This window comes from Gallinula chloropus, assembly GCF_964237585.1.
Source record: "Gallinula chloropus genome assembly, chromosome: 13".
Classification (NCBI taxonomy): Eukaryota; Metazoa; Chordata; class Aves; order Gruiformes; family Rallidae; genus Gallinula; species Gallinula chloropus.
This window is the reverse complement of record NC_140098.1, coordinates 4,250,559-4,274,151: the sequence shown is the minus strand read 5'-3', so window position 1 is coordinate 4,274,151 and position 23,593 is coordinate 4,250,559. Positions and strand designations below refer to the sequence as shown.

Here is a 23,593-nt window from a genome sequence, read left to right as displayed (position 1 = left end):
CAAAGCAGCCAAGGCCACCGAGGGCGTTTGCTCTCCTGTTTGGTGGGCTACTTTCAGTGTGTAGAGCAAGTCCTATACAGCAGCACTTAGGTCTTTCCTGTCTGGTTATAGCTAATGGGGAGGGCGTAGTGATAGTGAGCTGGGACGCTTACTGATGTTTTCTAGAAAAGTAACAATATGATGATTGTACAGACAGTTGGGTTCTGGATGGCAAATGAGTCTGAAGCATCACATACAGCAGGGAAAGCAGCACACTGACAAAGCTTTTCAAGCCTGTGTCCAGGAGTTAACACTGCTCACATACTGACTGGGGCCTTATGAGAACAAGACTTTGGGGTTTGGAAAATGTCGAAATGCTACCAAAAATGTGCTGTGCAAAATGGCATTCTTGCTGGGGTGCAGGTCTTGGGGAGAACAAAATGTTTAGCTTGTCTAAGCAATGAAAGGGGTAAGACAGGATTTATTCAGCCAGAATGTATGGATCATTGCTCACTGACATCTCCATTTTCACGGCTGTTCACATTTGCAACCAAGATCTTACAGAAATTCACGGTTATTTTAAAAACAAATGGCCCAGTTTGAATAGCTGATTCAGTGGAATTTCAATAGCCATCACACAGTTGTGTGAGGGAGTACCCTCAGTCTTGTTTATTTTCATAGAAGTTTTTCTATAGCAACTTTTTTACTGCTAGTGCTAAGTCTTTACCATGATCCATAACACAGTGGTATGTACTATATTGAGGATTTAAACAATAAAAGTAAAGCAGGAACTTTGATGTAATCTTAATTTATTTTCATTTTTAAGTATTTTGTTGATGGTATGGTTGTGTTACATTTAACCTGTGTGTCTGGCTAGTGGATTATTACACTGTCTTCATTTCCCTCCTACACTACCTTTTTCCATAGATTATTTTCTAGGATGCTTGTTTGCCTTGTATCTGTACTTAGGAAGAGAACTTGGATATTATCTCTATGAAGATGCTGTTAGAAAATGAAACCTTGAAAAGTTCTTTTTTGAATTTAAACTTTTAATACATCCAGAAAACTTTTATGGATTGTTTTGGTTTATGGTAGTCTTTTTACAAAGATATGTTTTTTGGTTCTAGCTGCAGCTTAAGTAGGTAGGGTTGAAATATCAGAAGCTAATAAAAACCTTTTGCCTCCAGTGCTGGCCTGATTTTTCCTGTCTTTTCTCTATTTCCCTGAAATGCAGAGGTGTGTGCCTCCAGCAGCTGTCTTTGAGAAATCAGTGCAACAGACTCTGCTCCTGTGTTGCACTCAAGGCTTTTTAGAATGAGAAACTCTTTACAGTTTTGGCTAAATTCCTGATTCAACAAAGCCAAAAAAATGTAATACTAAAAATACACTGCATTAAAGGTGTAGGGGACGAACAGAACATCAAGAACTACAAAGAAAAACATGACCTGAAAGCACCTCGCTTGTTTACTGCATGCCTACTCTGGTGCAAGAGGCAGGAGCTCTTCCCTGGTCATCAGCTCTGCGAGTTGGGACTATGTGGCCCTGCTGTGGGTTTGACAGGCTGATGGGGCTTCTCTCTCCCTCCTACCACAACAGGGCCTCCAAGCCTCTGGCATTTTTTTCTGATTTTGCTGGAAATTTAAAAAAAATCTCTTTTAACTGGGAGTAATATTATTCTTGATGCTCCAGAGGGTGACTTTTCCACCTGTTACTCTTGGCAGCCCCATTTCCACTTCTTGTTTAAAACAAAACCGCTGCATTAGGAAAAGTCAGTTGATGGCAGAGTGACATTACTGGCTTAGCTGTCTCCACACTTGCTTTGTTTGCCTAGGGAAGCATCACTTGGCTGTGTGAAGCCATGGATCCAACAAATGATATTGTAAGTCTACCCTCAGTGAGAGTTTGGTTGCAAGAAAAGTGTTAGTCTGTTACTGCAAGCTTCCTCCTGGCAAAACAGCTGTCTTGGACGCCCGAGAGCAAAGATGGGGGCAAGGCTTTCCCTCCCTGCCCCAAGGTGGAGCAGCCCAGGCTGTGTGACTGCAAAACGCCTTGATCTTACCCTGTGCTGCAAGGCACAGGACACTCGTACTGAGGCCACTCGGGCAATTCTCCCAAAGGGAAGGCTGCAATAAATACACATCTACACAAGACAATGCCAGCATACACCTGTAAAAGCCAAGGCTTACCTTTCCTAAGGTTTGCCCTTCCTAAGGCTTGCCATTCCACACATTTTTCTTAACAGCAGCTTCAGTTGTGATGGGATACTGTGCCTGTCACTACAAGGAGGAGCGTTACAACACCCTGTTTCAGCAGGAAACCCCATTCCCATGCTCCCACTGTAGCAGGAAGAGGTGTCTGCGCCTGCCCTCACCAGCACCAGGAGGCTCCACTGCTGTGACCGGACCCGGAGCTGCCTCAGCATAACAGGTGGGACAAATCCCAAGTGCATCCAACCCCAGGGAGCTGCCGCCATTTACACGAGTCAGTTCACAAATGCTCAGACCTTTCTAAACACGTGACTTTGCTCAACGTAACACAATCTTTCTGTTACTTTGGTGCAACTCTCTCTGCACCAAGAGGGAAAGGCATCTGGGAAACATGATAGTGAACAGCCTGAAATATCCTAATGTAGTCAAAAAGTTTGCCATAACCTGTATTCCCTCCCTCCCCCCCATATATTTTAAGTGTATAAAATACCACTTTGCCTTTTTTGAAGGGCTGCTTCCTCAGCCCCTGTCTGCAGATCTTCATTTAGAAAAAAAGTTCTAGCTCACTTTTTGCTTAAGTGAATAAAAGTTACCATAATTACAGAACAGACTTCTGGAAGGAAGCCTAACATTTATAGTCACCAAGTTCATGTGCCTGATTATGAAGGAAAATGGGAGGTGATGCACCATGGCAGCCTGAGAGACCTTCACGTCTCGGGCAAGCAAAACGAGAGAAGGTGATTACGTGAGTGATGCTTTCCCTCACAGCTCGCGGTGGGGTTGGTTCGCTGGTACATGTCGAAGCAGAACCAGTTCTGCCTCCTGCAGCACACCAGTTTGCTCGACCTGTTCTGCAGCAGCAGAGCCCAATATTTGCCAAGATTAATCATAGGCAGGGAAAGGCCTATTAACCAGACTTGGGTTACAGCTTAATTGAAACAATTCCAAGACTCTTAAAAAAAAAAAAAGAGAGAGAGAGAGAGAGAAGAAAATCTGTGAAGAGTTACTTTAAAATAGTAGCTGCTTCTGAATCCAAGCAACAGCAGGTTTCAGAGTGCCCAAAGCAGCGAGCGATCCCGTGGGTGTGTGCAGAGCATGCCACAGGAACGCACCTGGACGCGGGAGGAACAAGGCTGAGGCCACGAGCACCATCTTGCACTGGAAAAACCTCCCCGGGTTTAGTGGGAGACGAGTCTGGAGTGGTGCCAGCATAGTTTCTGTGTTCTTCTACCTGCAAAGCTATCAAAGCCAAGCCTGATGCCCTCTGTGCAGGTACTGTGTTTCAGAGGTACGATGCTTGCAGCCACCACAGGAGGAAGCATCAGCACGGCTGCACATACACCCTGCTCCTGCTGATCTCACACCCTCCCCTCCACACCCCTTCCCCATCGCAGTCAAAACCTCCCACACTTACCTCTGACAAACCAACGCTGAGCAACCTTTAAAAAACTGTACAGGGGCTCATTTGCTGCTGCAGCGACATTAAACGCCAGGAGTGAATCCCCCGGGTCGTTTCACAGTGTGTTGCTGTGGTCTCCAACATGCAGTTTCCTATTTAGCAACGTGTCACCAAGCTGTCACGAAGAGAGAGCAGGGTCTCGTCACACAGATCAACCCAAAAGGGCTCTCTGTAGAACAATGCCTTTGACAATTCTGAAGGAAATGACTTCAGACCTAAATCCGGTCCCAGGCGGGGGGCACAAAGACAGCACCACAGTGGCTTTTCACACCGTCCAGGCCCACGTTGTGTCACACGCCCCGTGTAAGGCAGACAAGGGCAGATCCTGCTGCCAGCCTGAAGACCAAATGGGAGCTCTGGTGTGTTCACCAAGTGAGCAAGATTTCATGATGCAAGAAATGTATTTATTCTCCTGTAGGCTGATGAACACCTACAGTAAAGAAAGGCTTCATTGGATAATTTAAATCTTGCATGAACAGAAAGAACATCATTTTATGATCATTATTGATATGGTTGTGCCTATCCAAATAAAGTGTACATGACTGCATTCCAAACTGGCTAACACTGGACAGTTGAAAATAACTGTCATTCCGGACAGCCTATGCTGCTGAATGACCTTGAGCCCTGTAGCAATTCTAAATCCCTTCTTACAATTTCTAATGCGCGTCAACATGACAACAATCTACATTTTTAAAGAACAAATAGATGGATGCATCTAATAAGCACGGGGCTGTGTGTGAAGATCAGTGCACCCACTACCCGGAGCAGAAAAACCTGGTTAATGAAGGGTCAAAGTTTCCAGAGCACAAATTGGTAAAGGTCAGATAAAGAAGAAGGAACGGTAGCAGGAGAGCATAATGAACACCAACTTGTGAGCATAAATGATGCCAATGATGAATTTTAATACAAATTGGATTCTGCTTACTCCATTGATGCTGAAATAAGATCTGTAAGAAAAATGTGTCATTATGTCCAATGAGAACAACTGATTTTTTTTCTGTTTTTTGCAATACTTGTGATGAAGTTTAAAAAAGGACAGTTGCTGACAGCATTCAGATAATCCATTTGGTACTTTAAAGAGTCCCTATCATCAAAATTCAGATTTATTGCAAAATATGTCTGAGCTGAAATCTGACAGAAATAGAAGCTCCACTGATAATGCAGTATTCAGATGGCACTTGGTAATGTAAACAGCTGCTTGCAAGCAGCATTTGAGTTACCTGGATATCAAGTGCAGAAGCATTCTACCTTCATTTTTAATTAATGAATCATTCTGGCTAACATCCTGCCTGACTCTTTCGCTATTAAGAATTAGATGCATTTTTATTTTATATGCAGCAGCCTTAGATCAGAATGGCGACTGATTTGTGCGAGAGAGTAAGTATCATCCTGAAGTGGACTGCTTTTGGCAGAAGTCAGTGAAATGACTTGGCACTGCTTTGGCCTTCTGCCATGAAAGCCTCTATTTCTTCAACAGTACGTGGGACACACGTTAGCAGCTCCATTCCACTGGCTGTCACTGCGATGTCGTCCTCAATCCGGACCTGTTACAGAGAAGATGCGGTTACCAAGGTGTTCCAGGTGAGAAGCACATCAGGCTGCGACAGCAGCGGCAGCACAAGGCGCGTTTCAGTCTGTGGTGTTGGTGCAGCACCAGGCAGAGTGACACACTGACAGCACTGGAATTGCTCATCGCCACCAGCACCACGGTGCAGAGCTCTGTAGGGTCCAATCCCCCTCGGGCTGTGGGCTCCTGCCACCCTCCTGGGACCACCCGAGCTCGGTGGTGAGCCCCGGCACAGCATTCCCACAGGAGGTGGTGGCCCCGCAGGTGACTCAGGTGGCGCCTCTGCTACGTCGGGACAGGCTGAGCGAGATGCTGCATCAGTGAGCTCATGATGCCTAATTACAGGAGCCAATAAATCTCAACCCTCTCACATCAGGAGCAGAAAAGGGAACTTCTCCCCCTGAATTTGGCTCCGGCCCTGGTAGCACAGGGCTCCATAGGGACAGTGCCTGCTGATGCCTGAAGTGCCCGTTCTGGAAGCAGTCCTGCTGCTCAGCTGCAGTTACCTGCTCTTTGCACTTAAACATCACATTCTCTTTTCTCTAAACACAATAAACTTTCAAAGGAGGAGTTGCAACATGAATTAGCTTGTAGCTGATATTCAAGATACTGAATTTTGAGCTGATGAGAAAGTCCTAAGCAGGTCAGACATTCCTTTTAAAATACAATCACATTTCAAATCATACAGGGAAAAATGCATATCCTCTCAGTTTTCCAGCTCTTGTTCTGTTAAAATGAAAAGTATGTTCCATTTCTGTTCGACTCTAATCTCTTCTTACCAGTAAATATGCCCACGGAGTCATTTCCCGTTATCTTATCAGAAAAATGTTAGTAAGTCGCTAAGCTGCAATAAAAGCAATTTTAGTAAGGTGTAAATCCAAGAGAACACAAACTCTGGGGACTCCCACCTTACAGTTGCTTTAATTGTTTCTGACCTCTTGACATTTTCAACTAAAAATAAAGCTGGTTAACATTTGTACTTCTGATTGCAAAATAATCCATTTGTTCAAACAAAATGAGTCATCCAGTCCTTATTAAACTGTTTAATGATGTCTTTGCCAGATTATTTCTTTTACTTGGTATCAAGTTAAGTGTATTATAAAGCAGAATTAAATAAACAAACTCTATTGAGTTCACACATTGGATTTGGACAGCTGTAAATTTGAAAGCCGTGAAGCTCTTTACACTAAGTGTGCCTGAAAGGCCGGTGCCTTGCTGCAGAAGAGGAAATCAGCAACATGCTGAACATCTCTATGCACTTGAGCAGATTTTACCAGGGTAGGTTTTTTGATTCATTGCTTTGAATTTGGCCAGTTGAGCAAAAAATAACCCAGGGATTTGGCAAGATGGTTGTGTTGCATATAAAGGTCAATTGTGCCCTCTGCCTTGCAGCAGCCTCCAGCACCTATCCTGCTGGGTCTTGGGCCTGGGCACAGCCTGCCTGGGTGGACTAGCCCTTGCCAAAAACCCGCTGGTACCAGGCAAGCCCTGCAAAAGTGCCAGAATCCAGCAGACAGATCTGGTGACACGGTAAAAGCCAAAGCATCATGTTGGCAAGCAAATGCCACCAGTGCAAACGGAGCTGGGGACAGCATTGATGTGGAAAGTAAAAATGTTAGAGCAGAAGTAATTCCAGGAGTAGAGTTGAGGCCAGACAAAACTAGAGCTGAACCCTGCTCTGAGCCCTGGGAGTCTCTTCCCAAGCACTGCTGGCTTCACCGAGCTTCACCTGAAATTCCCCAGAGTTTCTGCTACAGAGAAATAATTCATCTGCTTAGCCAGTAAGATTAGCAAAAATGAAAAAAAAGTTAAAAAAAAAGCTGTTGTTTTCCAGGTCAGTGTTTCATGCCTTTACCAGTACCATGGCACTCTGAGCGGACAGACTGACCTGAAAGCTGAGCACATGAGAACCAGACTGAGAGGGAGGGGAAGAACAAGTGGGACAAGGTGTCTGTCAATGCCTTGCCCTATCTAAGCTGGAAGAGAAAATCAGCGTGGGGAAGGACCTGGAAAATGGAGCCAGTTATGAAAGGAGCCAGGGGAAGGGTGATACAGTGAGGTGAGAGGATGGACAAAGAATGGACAATGAGATGTGGACAAAGTAAGGAGTCCAGGAAGGGAGATCCTGGCGGAGCGAGACACCCTGAGGGAGGGGAGCAAAGCGGGCCTGGAGCTAACTAAGCTGGTGAATTGAGAGTTACCAATCTGGGGAGGTTGGGAAAACCCATCAGTTTGGAGTGCCACACAGCAACTCAACGTATAGGAGAAACATTGCTGCTGTTGAAAGCAGGAGAGGCAGCACTGCCTCACCAGTTTACCCACCATCAGCAGCTCCAAACAGTCTTTGGGATGTAGCTGGAGATGCACAGACCCACTCCTCCCATGTGGCCTCCCCCATCACTCCTAGCAAGCTCTAACTCTTTCTCCAGGATTTAACCATTACTCTGCCTGGATGAATCTCACCTGAAACTGGTGCTTACTGCAACAGAGAAGACAGACATCTTGCTCTCAATGCACATTTCTCCTTAGTCTACAGGCAACACAAGTGCAAAGGAACACAGGTTCTCAAGGGGGAGGAAATTTTTGCATTTGCTTTTCACACCCTCCATGTTTCGCCCTGAGCTTAAACTCAGCATGAGCAAGAAGCAGCTTCAGAGGACCTGCAAAACCTTCCCTACAGGAGAGTCTGGCACTTGGTCTTGTCTTCTGTCCAAATGGACAAAAGACGCTGGATCTGCCTGGCAAGGCTCACTGGTTTGGGACTGCCTTTCCCAGTGGGGGACAGTGGTTATGAAACTCACTCTCAGAGCTGTCCCTGTCTGCACGCTCTTTGTTCAGCAGTGCCGCTTGTTTCAGGGCTACGCAGTGGTTTGGAATCGGACACAGCTTAAAGGAACAGCAAACCGAGGTGCAGGTTCCCCACACCGGCAGCTTTTCGGGCCCTCAGCAAACACCTCAGGGGACACTTTCCTTTTTCAGGTGAAATGGCGTGCTTCAGAAAAGCACTCCCACCAAGGTGAAGTGGCCAGGAATGCCATGACTGTCCCCAAAATACCTTTTTCTTAGCAAGAGTCTAGATAGGCCTGAATTGCACAACTGCCTAATGCCAGCAACAGAGAATCATGTGGCTCGACTCAATGGACCCAACTCTGTCCCAAAGCAGGGCTGTGCGGGCACAGCTAAGGACAGCACAGGAGTTAAATACCAAGGCTGCTGTCAGCTATATATACAGCCTCGCACTTTGTCCTGACTTACTAATACAGTCATGCTCCCCAGAGCCTCCTGTGTTATCTTCCAAGGGAAGGGGGTTGTAGGACTCATTCATTTCTTTTGGATGATGATATATATAAAAGGCTTTTGAGACTCAAGAAACAATTTTGGCCAATTAAATAGTCCAGATTTGCACAATGACAGATCCCAGATGTGATTAAAAAAGACCGATCGTGATATCGAGCATTTGTTTGATTATGGCTGTGGAAAGCAGCAATACTATCACTGCAAGATCTCAGAGCAGGAGACTTTCCTGGGAAACGGTGACAGGACATGGGCCACACATGCTACTCCACAAAATAAATCAGCACACGTGCTCCTGCTTGGCTGAAGGATCCACGTGTTTGTTTTCATAACTGGTGTCCTACAGAGGCAGGTACACGTAGCCATGGGGGCTTATGTCGATTCAGCCATCAACTCACTGACAGCTTTTAATGGAGCAAGCTTACCACGAGTGGGGGTTGACTTCTGGGCCACTGGTTAGAAAAGAGAGCTGCCCTGATGTCAAACCCAGGGGTAGGCGGGTACACTGCAGGCTGGGGAAAGCACTTCCCCATTCCCATGTCATACGACGTGTCAATGCCAACACGTTCTCTACAGAGGCTAACAGGCTCTGTCCTACACAGTGACTCTTCCTTATCCCACGCTGTCAGCCCTCCCTCTTCTTATTCACAAGCAAGCCCTCACGTCAGGCACACTTGATTTTAAAGGTCCACATACAAACATTTCATAAAAGATGATCAAGATTAGTAGGGTGAGGCCATGCATTTTACTAGATCAACTGATAGGGCTGGAAAAAGAAGCTTCAGGCACACAGTCCCTTCATCCAGGCTCAAGAAGAAGCAATAAACTGTAAGCTAAATACAGGTTAGAAACAACTGTTCTGACTTTAGTCTAATTATGTTAATTAGACAACTTAAGAGAAAAGGGTTAAAGGTTTATAAGCAACTAGTTGCTGGTTTTGGATTTGCCTACAACTATTTCTTACAAGAGCTTTAAAAAAGCTATGCATTTCACTGTAACTGTTTTCTATGGCATTATTACTGCTGCATAGCATGAAATGTTAAAAAGCAAATGAGTGCAATGTTTATTGCCTAGTAAACTATTTCATTCTACAACACACAGAAACAGAGCTCAACCTTCTGAAAAATAAAAACCAGGACAGAGACAACTGCGTGGCTCTGTGAACCAAAGGCAGAGGCAATTAAATGTTCTGCTTTTTATTTGGTTTGGTATTTGTTCCCAAGTAAGGGGGAAAAGCTATTGTAATATCAGTGGATCTTCAAGGTCTTGGGCTTTGTAAATCTACTGAACTTTTATGTGAGAAAAATCGGCAAGTGAAAGAAAGTATTCAACATTTAGCTGTCTTTCAGCATTTGCTCCAAGCTGCATAGTGTTTTCACATATTAAAACTAGTGCTAGTTCTACAAATCCTAGGGAAAAATTAAAGCCTGAACAGAGGCCGAATACTTAAGGCCACAAAAAGATTGAACGGTTTTACTGGGTCTTTGAGCAAACATCGTATGAACCGCATGAATCAGTAATCAGCTTATGAAGAAAGGAAATGTCAAACCCTAAAGGGCAGCATTTGGAGTCAGTATTTCCCCTTCCTTGAGGAATCAGCTGCTTCTCTATACAACTGTATATACATTCCTCTATTTGCAAATCCATGTTTATTTATGAGCGCGGCATGGGCAGCGTCCAGGCAGAGCAGAGGTGCCCTGGGAGAGGCACTGCGCCAGCGCCCAACGGCAACCCTTGCCCCACAGAATTTATGACCTCAGTAAATTAGACCTTAGTTTTGCAAATGGAAAGCTGAAGCACATGTGACCGAGTGACTTCCCAAAACTGGTCGAGGAAGCTTGTGAAGGACTGAACTCAATGGCTGTCAAGTGAAGAGTTCAGAGAGGGCAGCTCCTGCTCTCAGAAGCAGATCCCCTAGCAAAACCCCTCGCCTCCCTCCAGAGGGATCTGTATTTGTCCCAAAAGAGCTCCCATTCGGTAAAAGCCCAAATTACAAGTTCCCTGAGCAGAGTTACAGCCGTGACGCCTGTTACAGGAAGGCTGTGCCACCACCACCATCACCCCCTGTTCTGAGTGGGTGCTGGAGCTGTGCCAGTGCCACCAGCACATGCCCCGCACACCGGCAACAACGCAGAGCGGCAGGGAAAGCCTCGTGTCACCCCGCACTCTTTCCTGCTCTTGCAGCCTTTACAATCTCTTTATGGCTCATACTGGGCAGCATGAGTTACCCTTTTTGGCATGGCAAAAGAGCTTCTCCTCTCAATGGAGGGACTTTTCATAGTCAAGAAAATTACACAAAGCCCCCAAAAAGACATGAATTCAAGCTGAATTCATTAAAATCCACAAACCCCCTGTGCGGACAGTCCAGAATTACAGTGGTGTTACTTTGGTTAATGGAACTTCATTTTGGAAGTGAATTAAATGAAACCAAATTAAGAGCATTTTAATTAGTCCTGAGTTCTAAAGAGAGGACTACTTACTTCCTTCTGTAGAAGGTATTTTTCTTTTAAGCTTAAAGGAAAATTCGACCATCCATAGCAAGGTCTTTAGCTAGAACAGACACCAATATTAACCCCTGAACTATTAATATCTGTCAGTAAAAACAGTGGGCTTCACAAGATCTTTTTCAAATCCCATAGAAAGTTTTCTGACGTACTTTTGAAATAAGTACTCATTTTGGATAAACTAGAATGAACCAGAATGCAAATAACTGAACACACTACACAGCACAAATCGCCTCTTCTAGTCATACACAATAAAGTCAGAATTGTAAAGGTGGAAAAATTCCCTTTGATTGCATTATAATTCAGCTTTTGTGTAGAATTCAGAAATATTCAAGTGCACTTCAGTCTTAGATTTTATTTCCATCCTTCTCTGGGATAAAATCAAGAGACAACATCTGGCTCAGGGTATGTGTGTATTATTATTTTTTTCTCTGAGTAAAATGTATTGTTCACAAGGGGATCAGAGATTTAGATTTTTGCTCAATCGTTTTTGGGCCGCTCCCCCTTTTAGCAAAGTTTGTTGGCTAGCTCTCCTTACAAGTCATCGTTACAGGAAGCTAAGCAAAAAACAGGGGAGAAAGTTAGACTTTTCTTGAAATCTCTGGAACAAAAGTGCCTGATCCAGCAGCTTATTACCAAGGTAGAGATCCTGTGCTGTCACTCCTATTCCACGCAATCAGAAGCAGCAGCTGAGCCACGTGCACGTCTCAAGCTGCAGAGCTGGATAGAGGGCATTCACAAGAAGTCGTGGAAAAACATGGGCTTCGCTGAGGCTTTCCAGAGAAAGGGAATCAATTCAACTGCTGAAAAACTCCCACAGAGTGTTTACAAGGAGAGTGAAGATAGTTAAACCTGTTTTCACTGTGTTGTCAAGCTACACAAGTGCATTACAGCGTTCTTTTAAAACACGCTTCAGCGTGCGGCGCCATATGTAACATGCTTGTAGCTCAAAAAGGCAACGTTAGCTGCTTCTCCTCCACCACTATCGCAGTTGGCTGGCTGGCAAGTCTCGATAAAGGAACAAAGCGGGGATGGATGATGTCCCAAACCTCAGCAGTGAAGTGAACAGCAGCGAGGGTAAAGTCCCGCATCTCTCGATAAGGCTGCACACACACCGTATGGGGAGCCTCCACGGGCAGCTGCCCAGGAGCCTGGCTGACTCACACGCCTGGTGATGGCACACACAGCTTCCCTGTCGGGGCTGGTGGTTCAAAGCCAGCTCAGACCAAAAGCGCTACAGTAATTACCCTCTCATGGCTGGCGTGCAATGATAAATTAGTCGATGGCAGCAACAGACAATTCCTAATGAGTGACTTTTCATACCAAAAAATCACCGCCGTTGCCAGTGATTGTTAGCCGTGTTGAGACTTCGCAGAAAAGCCACGAGGAGGATGGGGCATTGCAGCTGCCTGCTCTATCTTCTCTGTGCATGAATACGGAAGCTTAGAGAACAATGCGGCACCCTTCAAATGCTCTCTCTGCTTAAATGAAAACCCACTGGAAGCCACTGCAACTGCTGAATGCTCTGCGAGGGCGGTGGCTTTGCATGGGAAATGTGCCCTGGAGATCATGGAGAAACAGGGCCCCTCCACTTGCACAGCAGCTGCCTGCATGGGAACGCCTGCCCAGCTCACGGCTACCTCCCGAGTCACCAACCCTGCTGCACGCACACTGCTGCCTGAGCCTGCAGTGAGGTACCCTGAGCAGAGGTGCTGGTGAAAACCCAAACAGCATCAGGCTCTTCTGCCCTGGGAGGGAGCACTGGACTGTGCTGATGTCAAGGAAGCTAAGGGTGGAGTATTTCATAACATACGCACTTCACATGTTAGACAAAACACCTACCTGGCAAGTCACTGTGCAGTGCTGACAGAAGGCATTTCAATCCATGGAAAATCATGACTATTCTTAATCAGATATCACAAATATAAAACTGCATTTATAAATTAAAAAAAAAACCCAACCAACCACCCAGTTTGTCTGCAGGCTCAAATGGCTCACAGTCCTCTTTCAGGAACAGCTCTATGTGCAATACATCACAACTTCAAACAAAAATTTTCTGAAATGCTTAGAAAGGGCAAACAAACAGAAAAACCTCTAGTTAAGAATTACTCACTCCACCAAATCCTCTGAAGCGCTGCAGGACGTCATTATTGATGAAACAGGACTGTGCAGGATCACGGAGGGCTTGGTCCAAGAGGTGGTCAATGAAGTAGATGCCTGGCTCGATGGTCAGTACCATGCCCTGCTCCAGGTTGCGGGCGGTGCGCAGGCTCCTGAGCCCCGGCAGGTCAATGCGCTCCACTCCCTGCAGAAGAAACACCGGTTCTGACACATGGAAAGGCAAGGCATGGACAACCTTTTATCAAGACCCAAACTGGTTGTTGCACCACAGAAATTCTGGCTTTGGACATGCTTGGTACCATCAGTCTCCAGCTTGGGTGAGATACTGTACTACAGAGAAAAGAACAGTTACTTGCACTATTTCTTTCTACTCCCTTCCTTGCAAAGTAAAATATTTTAAGCGACACACAAATCTTGAAATGCCCCCTCCACGTCATGGCTGAAGTAGCTGAACTATGCAGCAGAGAACAATTTCTCCAAGGATATGCAAATGCTTATTCTCACTGAATGTTTTTAAAATTACACATTTACGATCTTGATTGAGGAGCAATGAGTCTACACATGACCTCATAAAAGCAGCCCATTTAAAACTAAACTTTTGTCAGATTCAGACTTTCAGGCAACATGGTGCTGACTGATATTATTAAAAACTTAAGTCAAAACAAGTCCTGACTAGCAAAACATTCTCTTCTTCCCAAAAGCTGGTAAAGTAAAATGATATATGAGGACATGCTTAGTCAAGGAATTAGGAACGCTGCAAAGACTAGTTCAGGATATTAATTTTCTTCCCCCAAATGTGCCAGGTATTGCAACATCGCAATAAATTTATCTCAATCCCATTAGCTTTTTGAAAATTCTTTGCAACTGGAGCAAAATTTCACCAACAAAAATATTGTGATGACCAGTAAACAGCTCAGAGGCTCGCTGGCTTGCAAACATGCACACACTTCGCTCATTAAAACATTTGTGCTTTAGCCAGTAAGTCAGAGGTTAACAGGTCTGCAAGACCAAGGCATTATTTATCTGGTCTCCTGGTAGCCTTCCCACATCCTGCTTCTGACCAAAGTCAGTAATTCTCCCTGCCGGCAGAAGGGGTGACTCCTTTCAGCATCACTATAGCATCCCTGGTCATCGTGAGGATGCACCATCCCCTTTCTCTAAGAGAAAACACACTGCCTGGTGCAACCCTGCACGCTGCACTCCCCTGGCACTGCACACTGCAGTCCCCTGGCACTGCCACACCGATGCAGGGAGGTGAGCAGGCGGGAGCATACCCTCCAGATGAGCCACATTTTCATCTTACTGAATCACCCCCCCACTTCAGAGGGGATACAGCCCCACAGTACTGTTTGCTCTTGAGCTCTGCTTTCTGTTCAGAGAAAGCCTGTTTCACAGAAATCCCACTCCCCACAGCCGCTCCACAGCGTTCAGTTTACTCTCACCACTCCCCCCAGCAGCACCGGGGCTGCTTTCTGACTCAGCACTGCAAAGCTTGCCCCGTGCCCGTGCCCAGCACCGCACGCAGCCAAGGCTGTCAGAGCTCACCCATCTGTCAGGGCATCTGCAGTTCTCGGGTGCCCTCACAAGCCAGCGAGGGCATCCTGACCATTTTCTCTGTGTATCTGATACATTTAATTCGTATGTTTGAGCTGAGTTGTGCAGTGTTATATTACACTGAAATAAGAAAGAGAATTTTTTTGTACTGAAGCTGGGGAACAAGAACACTCCAATATTAAGCATGACACTTTGCATTGATATTCTTATCAAAACCCAGAGAGAATCAATATATTTCTAAGCTTTAAACAATAACTGCACTGAAATGGAGCCATTTTTCTCTCTGCTGCTGCCCCATGGGGTTTGGCATCTCACACATTCATTGTAATGCGTAAAGGAAATGAGGGCATCCAATCTTGTGGATTAATCTCTCCATGAGCTGTAAACAATTAGATTAGTGTCTGGACCTTTTGGTGTCTTGCCAACTATCTATCGGCTGCTTTACAACAAACAACCGTATTTGACTTTTAAGTATACTTCTCTTCCGTTCTACTTGCAAATGCCTTTTCTGAGGCAGTCAATCCAAGACAGATGCTAGAAAGATGAATGCACAGTGAGAAAAACAATGGCAAGCATCCTCTGAAGGCAGCCCTGGCATGCTGTCTGCATTTTTTTGCTTTTTCTTTAAACAAACAAGGCTTAACACCAGGTGTGACAACCAAGCCTCAATGCCCACTTCAGATACTTCTGTATGGCCGTTAAAGCAACGTGTAGACATTTTGTCTGGACCACTTGCAATCTCATTCTGCTTTTAGTACCTCCTCTGAGAAGTTAACAACACAACTGCAACCCAGAAGCAAGATCCGATGATTCATGCCTGGAAACCACCTTCAGCAGTGCAGGCTCCCCAGGCCATCAGCAATGCAGGGTGGACCCTGAGCCACCTGAATACTTCTGCTCCCCCCAAATTAAAATGTCAGCTTCTCTAGAAGAAATTCAGAAACTATTCTGGATATTTCAATTCTAGGTTGTGGCAACTCTTGCGTTCATCTCAAGGTTTTTGAATCTTGCAGGCACTGATGTAGCTGTTGCCATTTACACAGTGGCATCTCTTTTGTGAAAGCATCTCTAACTAGGTAACACTGCTCAGCTTTTCAAAGGCAGCAAGCAGGGGTGGGTGGGCTTGGGGTGAGGAAGCCCTGTAGCCCTACACTCTCTTTTAACGGAGGCTAGCAGGGTGTTCACCAGGAGGGAGCAGTTCTGGCTATGACAGGTACATGGCCATGCATATACCCTGAGAGGAGGACAGCCTCCAGTTCAACTTGCTGCAAGGCTGAAGGATAACATGAGCTGGGACAGGGAAGGAGGAGAGTGGGGAAGGGGAAAGGTGATCAAGAAGGAAAGATGACAAAATTCCTTCTTTTGAGAACAGCACTGGATTAATCATATAATCACAGAATGGTTTGGGTTGGAAGGGACCTTTAAAGTGACCTCTGCCATCAGGACCACCTTCAACTACATCAGGTTGCTCAGAACCCCATCAAACTTGACCTTTCAGGGATGGGGAATCTACCACTTATCTAGGCAACCTATTCCAGTGTTTCACCACCATCACTGGAAAACAAAATATTCCTTAAATTTAATCTAAATCTACTCTTTTAGTTTAAAAAACATTACTGCTTTTTCTGTCACTACAGGCCTTACAAAAACATCTGTCCCCATGAAGCCCTGAAAGTACTGTAAGGCCACAATAAGGTCCCCCCAGACCCTTCTCTTTTTCTGGCTGAACAACCCCAACTCACTCAGCCTTTCCTCATAGGAGAGATATTCCATCCCTCTGATCATTTTTGCAGGCTCCTCTGGACCCACTCCATGAGCTCCTTGTCTTTCCTGTGCTGAGGACTCTAGAGCTGGACCCAGTATTCCAGGTGGTGTTTCACCAGAGAGGAGTAGAGGGGCAGAACCATCTCCCTTGATCTGCTGGTCACACCTTTTTTGATGCAACCCAATATACAGTTGGCTTTCTGGGGTGTGAGTGCACATGACAGCTCATGTCCAGTCTTTCATCCACCAGTATCCCCAGGTCACCCTCTGCAGAGTCCCTCTCAATGGGAACATACATCACATGATGTTTTCAGGATCCCAAAAGACACTTGATCTCTGTGCACTCATGACCATCTCAGTAGCTTCCACAGTCATCAGGTCCAGCTCTTAGCTGAGTAGTTTATGAAAACTGTAATAAACCGAGGAATTAAATGACCAAAACACCACCACTCCAAGGGAAGGTGTCAGGTCTGAAACAAGGACACTGCTGTTTTCCACCAAAGTCAAACCCTGCTGGAAGCAAAGCCTCACACTGTCATCCATCCCTATGAATTATCTGCCTTAATGGATTTTCTTCTTTGTAACAAGGAAACTTCCCTGAATTTTGCAGCTAAACACCTAACACCTTGTTTTCACCAATAACCATGATGTTGTTTTGTAGTTATGTAAACTGAAGAGTAGAAACCAGTAACACTGGTGCAGCAGCTGTATGGATATCTGTTTCTGTCACCTGGAGGCTTGGCCATGCTCCCTGTTGCACTCAGTGCTGTACAGCTGTACAGCATAAAATGGTAATTTGCCTCAAAAAAGTATAGAGAATAACCTAGAAAATATTAGCACCTGGACATCTCAAAGGAGACTTACAGTGATATTCTGGGAAAATTACTTTTCAAAGAACTCTTTATTTTCCTGTATATTGCAACAACATAGTATAACCAATTTTCTAAGATTGATTTTATTTGGAGGTTCTGCTCATATTCTAAAATTGAGACACTCCCCCACAGTAAGCACAGATGTATGACACTGTCATTTGTGACTGTACTCCTGCCAAGAACATCAGATTCCAATTAATGGTTCATGTAAGGTAACAAAAAACAGCATGTCTAGGCAATAAGGACTGTCAAGGGAACAAGAGAATTATTATGTAAACTGATTTCATTACTATGAAAGCAAAATAAAAGTTCAAATTAAGTGTGCAGAAATATAAACTATAGATCTATTTTTGGAATAAGCAGGGAGTTAGGAAGTATGTAAACATGTCTATCCCCCCGAAAAGTGGCTGTGGAAGGTTCTATGCTGTGGTATCCCCAGAATACCTGAGTATTCTGGGGCAAATTACTGCCTGCTCCCAAGCAACTCAGTAGTAATGGGGGTAGACGTTGCTCTTTCCATGGAAAAACTGCAGTGTGTATCATGCTGGATCTTGTCCCACAGACACTGGCTACCAGGCAAAGTGATCAGCAGATATAGCTCCAGGCCTGCTCAGGTGAGTGTGATCTTGGGTCAGGACAGAAGCAAGCCACAGGTGATGTCTGTACTGGCTGGTTACTGCCACAGGGCCATGACATTAGCTAGGGACACACAGGCACAAAGATGGAAGCACAGTCTCCCTCCTGAAAACAGGGGCTGCAACACTGAAGCTGTCATCACCCAGAAGTTCTCTTAAGCCAACAAGGGCAGAGAAACACAGCCACAGAGATCGCCAAAGCTGTTCAGAGCTACAAGCACTGAACTGATACAAACTACTCCGTTGGTACTTTTTTCCAGCTAAATCATCACAGAACTTTTTTGAGCCTGACAAATACACGATCCCTGTTGGACCACATCCCACACCGTGAAGCCCTAACCGCTTTACCAAGCTAAGTGCAATCAAGTATTTAAATTAGACAGAATACTAACATTATATTTAAATGATATGAAATTAACACTGAAGTGAAATCCTGTCTCTCTCACTCTTCCCTGTGCTCCCACTGTGTATACCCAAGTTCTAATTAGCTCATTTATTGTAAAAAGAATGGAGCCCTACGCAGCTAATAAAATAAAAGGCTTGAATTCCATTTCACTTGTCTCCTGGTCCCTCCTCTCTAAGCCCTTGTTACTCCTGCTGAGTGCTACTAATGAAGATTAGTTTATTCAATCTATCCCGCTTTTTCCCAGCAGCCTGAGCTGCCTACAGTCACCTGAAGGAACGGCTGTCAGTACTGCCTTTGAAATCAGCAGCAGGTTAAGGAGAACATGCCCCAAGCATGGCATATCACTTGTGGCATTTGCAAGTCAAAGCTTCCCCTTCCGCAGGAGAATCCAATTACTAGCTGGAGCTTTTGGGACATGGCTCAAAGTTAATATTGGTGGAATGGAGGGCACATGTTCTTTAGCTGGCTTTTTTATTTGAAACATTTTTGTCTTTTCTGAGGTATTAACTGTGGTACCAGGTTTAAGCCACCTAATAAGTTTCCTGTTATTGCAGAAAGTGAAGAAAAATCACCTGCCACTTACTCGTGGCACTGCTGCCTGCTCTGAGTCAGACAGAGCTGCATTTCAATCCATCGCTACAGTGTGGTTCTGAGCATAGCTTCCCCTGTCATTTTTGCTTCCTGATGCTCAGGTGTCATCAAGCTGCACTGCTGTCATAATGGCAATAACAACACATACAGATTATATTTTATCTTTTTTCATAAAACTGAAGTGTGAGAAAGAAAGAAACAGAAAATAATAAAAAATGATCAAGTTGAAAACTACAACATAAGCCTGGAAGAAAAGGAGACTATTTAGATAGAGAATTCATACAAAGTCAGATAAGGAGTTGCAAAAGCTACCAGCAACACTGTTTTAAGTTGAGACCAATGACAAGCACCACTTACAATCCAATGGACAGGTTTCCTTGTGACACACAGAAAGTATACATAGGCGATGGCCTTAAGGCAAAGGGCTTTTTCTTTTGTGGTCTTTAGATACTAATATCAGTGGAAATTGCATAGTAAAAAGCCTCAAGTATACCTACAATACCTTTTATACTTTCATATGTAATTGAAAGCAGAACTGTACTGTCTTGGCTTTTCTCTCCTGCTGTGCCTAGAATGAATCATTCAAAAACACACCAACTCTGTTAGTCTCTGCTAAGATGTCAGAAAGATTCAGATAAAAAGTCTCTTAGCACACAGAGTCTTTTGTAACAAGCTTCAACAAAGTAAAAGAATCATAAGCAAGTATCTCCATTAAAAAAAACCACACCAAAACCAAACCAGAACTACTGATACCCAAACCAAGGAACAGAAAACCCCAAGTCCACAACACGTTCTCAGAGGGGGTACAACAGGGCATGGTCTGCACCACAGGGTTGCGTTGACAGAGCACCTGAGCCTTCCCTCCTCTCCTGTCTCTGCCCAAAGCCTGGTTCCATAAACACCCAAACTCCAGCATCTGTCCTCCTCCAGGGTAAAGCTGCTAGGAACCAACCACAACTTTTCTGAGGACACACATGATGCCACATTCTCACAAGTGTGAGAAGATCCGTTAGCTTAACTCTGGGAGGGGTTTAAACCCCACAGAAGAGTCTTAGGCTGCGGGAAACTACCGGAGTTAAGACTGGAGCTAAAACGGTGAAAATCCCTTTTACTCATTGCTCATATAAGCACCTACCATACAGGTTGCTTCATGTTTTCAGGTCCTGGATACACAAGGCTAGAGAAAGGCTTTGCAAGGTTATAACCAAGTGAAGCAATTTGCAACACTGGGGCTCTTACATAACAGCTTTAGGCTCCTTAGTAAATTTACCTCATCCTCTGCTTCTTAAAGGAAAAAACATTAATACATCATTTGCAATGCTAACCACAGAAAAATGAAATCTTCTGCTTCAGCATAAAGTAGGATAGGTAAGGAAAATAGTTTTTGCCAGAACAAGAAAGGGAACAAGATTATTCCTGTATTCTCTGGTAGGTTTGGTGACCTAAATCCCCAGACGGTCATTTGGGATCTGGGAGCAAGCTTTCTGTTAGAGCCAGACACAGCTTGTACACCTCTGAGCAGCAGAGATGTTCCCCAAGCATGCACAGTCATGGAAGGACATGGATAACTCCAGGATCAAAACAAACCTCTAACCTTAATTTGTTGATGCAGAATAGCGATGAAAGAATCAGCTTTTCATGAGAATAAGGAACTGAATTAAAACTTTAAACTAAAGTAAATCTTATAATTTTAAAAGACAAAACCAAATGAAATTCTTAATTCATAAGACGTTAAAATCACAGTAGTTATTAACCTAACTTAAATTAACCGCCTTATTATTATAGAAAGTCATCAAATGTACTTAGCATTCTTTAGAGCCTTACAGTCAATTAATATAACATGAAATTGAATCAACTCAAGCATCTAGAGACACAGAACCTAGATTTAAATGAAAACTTCAGCCCCATCTACCTCAGGGTCTGAAAATTTGGGATCACCTACCACATTTTCTCCATTGCAACAGGCAGAAACCTTCATTTATATCCCGTATCGAATTTACCCAGAAACAAATGAAAGAGTGTGGGAAAACCATCTCCATGATTAAATTTTACAGCTGAAGCTAAGCCCAGTGGAGTTTTCACCCTTTGAAGCTGGCTCTGTCTGACTAAGGGCCAGATTTACTGAAGTGATTAGTACCACTGGGGCCGGATTTTCAGAACTGCTGGAGTTGTAGTTAGACCCTCAGAAGCAGCAGACAGATTTTCAAAGCAGCGTTCGACGCTCCGTTTCCCCGTGAGGAACACCACGGTACACTGCAGGAGACCCAGCTCCCCAAGGAGCTCTTGGCTGCCGAGTACTTCTGAAAATCAGGACGTTGACTTACGTGCTTCAATGGGAAACACTGGTGGTGATACTCTTTTTAAACATCCTGTCCTAAAATAGGGCTGCTAAGACACATTTATTGCTGGCCAAAACTGATTATTCTTCATCGTGGCGAAAGAGAAAGGGAAATGTTATACGTTCTAACATCCCTGAGTATCCTTTGCAGAAAATCTGCAAGCTTTTCTGAGTGTTTGTCAAAGAGGAAGAAAGTGCTTGTTCAATGCTGCATGTGAAAGCAGCTTACTGGAAAAGATGAAAACTTATTATTGCCAATTTTGAAAAAAGAGATCTTTGGCTACTAATGAATAACTAATCTAAGCTAACAATGTCTGGAAATAGTTTTTTTGGAACACAGAAAACTTTGTGACGGATAAAAATTAGGAAATTAAAGCTTATTGTATTATTCCAAATGTAACTGTTTACACTTGAGGAAAAATAATGGAATAATATCCACTTGGAAAGTTTTTATTTTTAAAAAATCCTTTGTAATAGTCCCAGAAATTCCCTCGGCCAAAAGCAAATAACTTGCTTCTTAACCAGCTAGAAAAAAAGAGCACGATACTAAAGGCATGGGCTCAGTGTACAGTAAACAAAAAATGGCTTTGTGAAATTCCTTGTGAAAGCATGCTAGCTGGTAAACATTTTAAATGCACCAAGAGCACTCCAAAGCGTACAAGGTGTTCAAATCTGTCTTCAAAATGTGTTTTCTCTTTAAACTACGAGACATAGAGAAAAACCCTTCTCCTGTTTAATACAGACATGTACCACACTCACATGGGAGGTGCCCAATTGCTCCTGTTTAGATTTACCCAGGGAAAACCATGTCCTCTGTAGCCTTCCACTGCCACCCCAGGCCCACAGCCCTATGGCTGCAGGCAGGGACCGTGCCTCCCATTAGACTGTCAAGCCTAATGAAGTTCACCCCGCTGACAGGTGGGTTTTCCCACAGCCACGTGCTCTGATGCTCAGGTACCTCACCTTAGTCAAATGACCCAATATAAAGAGCCTCCTGCTTTGGGTCAGAGAGCAGAGGTGGCAGTAATGCTGCTCTTTTGCAGAACCCAAGTGCATTGTTTTTCAAATTAAGCTGTTGCCACACATCTATCAGGTCTACATTTATGCACACATGCAGGACTTCAGCTATTTACACAAATGCTTCCCCATATTCACAACATTTGTTACTTAGGATTGGATTTTGAAAGTAACCTAGCTACACAAGCATTTTTACTACAAGAATGCAGTTGTATGCCTATGCAAATAATTAATATTTGCAGGTATAAAATTTGCTATCTACACAGAGTTCTGGTATTTTTACACATTAAGCATGACATGGAAGAGCCTAAGTCATTTGACAATACAATCCTCATATCCATTTTAATCTGCAACAGGTTGCTCTTTCAAAACTGTGGATTAACAGATTAATCTGCTTTCAGAATAATGACTCAAACTGTGTACTATACCAGATAATTAGCAATTGTAAACTTGGTCACATGTAAATAAAAGTTTCAAAAACTGATTCTGTAGCTCATGTGCCACACTACTGAGGTTCTGTTGCTCTACACTCCCCCAGAATCAATTGAAGTGAAGGTACTTGCTCTCTCCTTCGAAGCATACAGTTTTTAGGTAAAAACCAAGCATGGTACTTTTCACTCTGCTCATTCTTCTCACTTCTTCCTAAAATTTAGTTATCTCTTTACCCTACCAAGCCTTGAAAATATGTTCCAGTTTAAGGTGAGCCCGCCCAACACAGGAAGGTTATTCACATCACAAGTGAAACAATCTAAGCAAAGGCACTCAACATCAGGATTCTAGAGTTTTAAGCCCATGTACTCTCCAAGTAATCACATCCCTTGTGCTTTGCTGAATGCCTCTATTTGCACACAGGGAGAATGCACTTGGGAGAGAGGGTCAAACATCCTTTCTGTATTAGTTAGTGAAGAACTTTAAAATCAGAATTGGGTTTCTTTTGAATTCTGTTTCATTTTTATTACATGTAACTTTACTAGCTGATGCTAATAAGTTATCACCACGGTACTGCATTTCAACAATAACTGTATTGTGAACACAGTAAGGACCCTCAAGCAAAACACACCGTTTCTTCCCTGCCTGCAAAGTACACCCAGCAACAGAAGCTGTTACGCAGCCTGTTCACCCAACATGAACAAGCTCCAAAATATGCTTAAACTTTATGTAAAAAGTTCTTAGTTTCTTTTTCAGTTTCTTGTAAGACAACATCTTTTGAGAAGATGCAACCAGCTAATCATGCATAAACTAAGAGAAATTCTGATCAAATTGAGAGGGGTTAATCTGCAAGGCA

The 23,593-nt window shown here is 44.0% G+C and overlaps 1 protein-coding gene across 1 annotated transcript in view; it reads right to left on the bottom strand.

Annotated features, from left to right (window-relative positions):
• Positions 1-4,527: 4,527 nt before the first annotated feature.
• Positions 4,528-23,593, bottom strand: part of PEPD (peptidase D) — a gene marked incomplete at its 5' end in the record, with an annotated part of 132,918 nt that continues 113,852 nt past the window's right edge. The window contains 2 exon segments of the mRNA XM_084269906.1: positions 4,528-5,189; positions 13,124-13,315. Coding sequence (XP_084126032.1) covers positions 5,061-5,189; positions 13,124-13,315 — 321 coding nt within the window. The 3' untranslated portion in view covers positions 4,528-5,060.